The 4,415-nt window shown below is 51.7% G+C and overlaps 1 protein-coding gene across 1 annotated transcript; it reads left to right on the forward strand.

Moving 5' to 3' along the window:
* The first annotated feature begins 725 nt into the window (after positions 1-725).
* LOC120227707 (CMRF35-like molecule 7) lies at positions 726-4,245 on the forward strand. The gene is made up of 3 exons (XM_039225761.1): positions 726-1,014; positions 2,371-2,700; positions 4,118-4,245. Exons 1-3 carry the CDS (start codon positions 975-977, stop codon positions 4,243-4,245), a joined length of 498 nt encoding a protein of 165 aa, XP_039081692.1. The 5' UTR covers positions 726-974.
* The last annotated feature ends 170 nt before the right edge of the window (positions 4,246-4,415 follow it).

The following is a 4,415-nucleotide window of genomic DNA, read 5'->3' on the forward strand; positions in this document are numbered from 1 at the left end:
TGTTATCTGAGTAATGCAACTACATGGCAGGGCAAACTTACATGCACCGAACACTTAATGGTTTCATCTTCCTGTGAATTGTGTTCCTTCCCTTTGAAATCTCAGACCCCTACCCACTTTCTCCTACATTCAGGACGCCATTTGTACCTCTTTTTGCCTGACTGTCACGTCTATGTGGACTCTCTGCATGTATGCTATTATATTTGATTTTCTCTTGTTAATCTGTCTCATGTCAATTTGATTCTCAGCCCAGCCAGAAAGACCTTGAAGGGACAGGGATTCTTGCTCCTCTTCCCTCCCAGGGCTGGCCCACCACACTCTCTCCTACTCCTCTGGCAAAGCCCTGGGCTGCTCCACTTCCAAGCCCCCCACCCTTGCAAGGTCATCTGGGTGGCAGGTGGCAGGGAGAAGACCCATGGCCTTTGTCTACGGAAGACTAGTGTGGTGGGGGCAGATAGGGGCTTGAGGAAGCCCTGGGCCCAGGACCCAGGTGTTGGGACAGATTCACTTTCGGAGTGAAGATGACAAGAAATGGCATTTGGAGCACATCTGAGTGGACAGTTCTATAAAGACACCAGTAGCCAATGGAGATGGAGAACAGGGCTGGGAGATGGGCGGGGGCAGGAAGTAGGTGTGCACAGACTGGAGGTGGTGCTAGGGAGGGGAGGTGCAGAGGCCTTCCTCGGAGAGAAGGTCTTCAGGGTCAGACTCCAGGGGTTGCTGAGTTGAGGGGCCAGAGCAAGGAGGGGGGAACACCTCATCATTTCAGCCATAAGCTCCCAACAGACAGCACTGCTTTGCAATCAATGAATGAAATCAGGAAGTAACTGAAGAAAAATTATTAAGAAAAGGAGATGAAAGAAATGAAGAAGAATATTTTAGAGAAATAGAGGGCAGTGTGACTCTGAGCTCAGTTCAAGTCCCCAGAGGGCAGCTGGCATTTGCCGAACAGCAGGGAGACCACCAGGCAGGACATGTGTCTGCTCCCGGTTCTGTTGTTTCTTGTCGTCCAGGGTGAGTGAGGCAGGGGCTCTAAGATCGAGCATATGCGGGGTGAAGGAGGGGGAAACGGACAGGGTCTGTGTGGGGGGAAATGGCAGAACCTTTCATTCATCCAGACACTTATTCATTAAAATTGTTTTTCTTAACGTTTTGTTATCTGACAGGTACTAAGTTGTTTGTGGGGGAAGGAAATAAAATTAAATAGCACAAACGGTGTCTGTTTTCTAGGGCACAGTTTGTCAACTTGTGGCAGATAGATCCTAAGCCAGATGATGGATGGATGGATGGCTGGCTGGCTGGATGGATGGATGATAGATAGTTGCACACATGCACACATATATATGCACATGCATAAATGCATGAATACCTGAGGAACTCTGAAGAAGTACAGATGCTCTGTCTCCAACAGAGACCCACTCAGTCAAGGTGGGGTTCAGGCATCTGGATCATTTAAGCTTACACATTTGGTCTTGACTTGTAGCTCGAGCCAGGATCCTCTCTTCTGAAGAGCTCAGACAACAGGGAGGAAGACAGGCAGCAAAAGCAGGATGTGACAGGCTTTCTGGAGACTTGCTCATCTTCATACATCAGCCTGCCTGGATCTCTGCTCTGGATGATCTAATGACAGACTGTCATCCATTGTCATTAGCACAACACCCGAGACAGAGACAAAGGGCTCTGGTTGCACTGGGAGTGACCAAGTTGGCTGCAGAAGAGGAGAACCTGTTTGAGCTAAGCATTGAAGGATGAATATAAGGGTTTGATTCCTTCAAGCAGAGAAGAAAGCAGATTCTGTGTAGAGGGAAGAGCTTGTACAAAGGTATGAAGAGACAGAAGAGCAAGGTGTGTAGGTAAAAACAACAACAACAAGCAATCGCCTGTGCAACTGAATGAGTGTGTGTGTGTGTGTGTGTGTGTGTGTGTGTGTTTAGTTCCATGCCACATGTCTATTCAGAGGCTGAGAGTTTGTAAGTGTGTAGGTTTTACAGTATCAGGGGCATCAATGGGGAGGATCCATGCTGTCTCACCAGCTGTGGGGTTCAGAAATACCCCTGTGGCTGCAGTGTGAGCTCTGTGCTGCCAGGAAGAGCTGCTGCCTGAGGGTGGGCAGGGGACGGTGGTCAGTAGGATGGTGGGTGAGCAGACGCCCCTGTATTGGGCAGTTAGGAGACCAAAGAGGGACTTCATGAGAGAGGTGACAGCGAAAGAAATTCTGTAGGGGATGAAGTGACAGGCGGGATGTGGCGATTAGACAGACGGCAGAGGCTCCTGGCTGGTCTTCAGGGCAGGGCCCGAAGCCCCAGCAGCGCCCAGGTCAGCTCTGGGCTCCAGAAAGGAGGAGATGCATGTTGGGTTTCTGTTTTCTAGGCCATTTCTCCACCTGTGAGGGAAAAAAGGTGAGAGGCACAGAGGGAGGCACACTGACTGTGCGCTGTACATATGGTCGCGGATGGGAATCCTACAGGAAGTGGTGGTGTCGTGGAAATGGCTGGGATTCCTGCAAAATCCTTGTTAAAACCACCGGGTCAGAGCAACTGGTGAAGAAGGGCCGAGCGTCCATCCAGGATAATCACAGCCAACACACATTCACCATGACCTTGGAGAATCTCCAGCGTGATGATGCAGACATCTACTGGTGTGGGATCGAGCAATTTGGCACTGACCTGGGGTTCAAATTTTCTGTGATTGTCACTCCAGGTAGGCACTACCCATCCTGTGCTCTGGGGCCCTGGGATCCACCCCCCAGAGGAGTCAGGAGTGTTTCTTTGCCTTCTCTGATGGATGGAGAGGAGTCTCGAAATTTGTCTGAGACTATACATGTGCGAGTGCTTGTGTGAGTGTGTGTGTGCAAGTGGGGAGGCACCAAGATTCTGGGAAAGACTGGAAGAAAGTGCAAGCCCCCACACCTCCCCACCACTCTCCCTGGTCTCCCTGGAGAGAACAGAGAAGGACAGACTCGGCCAGGGAAGGCAACTCCTCTTTTCCTGGTCACGTCCATTCTCATCACATCCCAGCCTGCATGGGGCATTGTCAGGCATGCAGAGGAGAGTGGGGTGCTAGAAGACTATGATCCTGATGGTTTCAACTACAGGGAAGAGACCCTCTCCATACCCCCTCCCCGCTCCCCTCTTCCCTCTGGCAACATCAGCACAAAGAAACAGGTGAGGAACTGTGAACCCATTTGGGTGAGAAGGAAAGGCAGGTTCCACCATGGTGCAGGCACCTTCTCCTCTGGCTCCCCTGAGCTGCCCCAGAAGCACTAAGGCCTGGAAGAGAGGAGCCTGGAAAGAGAGTCGGACTGTAGCCCCTGCCCCACAGCTCCACCTCGGGACCCCTGTGTCTTGTCTCCAACACACAGACACACAGACACTAGGTAGGTAATACACCTGCTACTCAGGACTCCGTTTCTAAAGCAGAGAAAAGTCTCTTCAAAGTTAACATATGCAAATATGGTGTACAAATGTGTGCAGTGGGGAAGGATGCTGGTCTTAGAATGTTCTAGAAATTAACTGGACAGGACAAAAAGGTGGTGGATGTGTGCAAGAGTGGAGGAGGAGTTGGTGCCAGAGAACGGGAGTCTGGACCCTTAACCCAGACGGCCTTCCCTGGACAGGCCTGGAGAAGTAAGAAAGCAAGCCCCAGGGAGGCGGGAAGGACCTCGGGGGGAACTGGAGACTGCGCACTCGGTGGCTCCAGGAGACAGGGAACCCTGGGCCTGCCAGCTCGTGGGTCACATCGCTTCAGGCGGGTGGCACGAGGCTGCTTCAGGCCAGGCTGAGACTCAGAAAAGAGCTGGCCTGGCTGATTTAAGGCTCCAGGGATTAGGGACATGGTTCTGACATGCTCAGCTGTGCCCAACAGGACCCTGAAATTCAACTGAATGGAAATTCCTACATAACCAGCAACCACAATATCTCATACAGTGGTAAACTGGTGTTTCTCTGCAAAGAAGTAACTGTATGTTTGGAATAATTCCAAAGAGATGCAAGAGAAGACCAAGTGGCTGAGCAGTGGCACTAAGACAGAAAGTTCTGCACCCCTGGGGGTGGGGGGTGGAGAAGACCACGGGAGCCGCCTGTGATACTCAGAACCTTGCTCTCTTCCCTGTGTTTAGCACCCAATCGAACAGAGTCTCCCAAGCCTATAGCAACAACGCTACCCAGTCGGACCTCCACTTTTCCATCTACCCAGGACATCAATAGCAGCCAGCCCCTGGATTTGAATAGCCCGTTAACCAGGTGAGCAGAAGTGCACCCCTCAGAAATTTCCCACTGCTGCCCTGAGACAGCTCCCCTCAGGGCACTCTGACAGGGACCCCACTGGCTCCTCTGATGTTTCCTGTGCAGGGGACAAACAGCAAAGTCTGCACTGGGCCCCCTCTTTATACCTCTGAGTCCTTAAAGAGCTCCCCC

The sequence above is a fragment of the Hyaena hyaena genome, unplaced genomic scaffold (assembly GCF_003009895.1).
Source record: "Hyaena hyaena isolate Hyena2069 unplaced genomic scaffold, ASM300989v1 scaffold_2876, whole genome shotgun sequence".
Taxonomy (NCBI): Eukaryota; Metazoa; Chordata; class Mammalia; order Carnivora; family Hyaenidae; genus Hyaena; species Hyaena hyaena.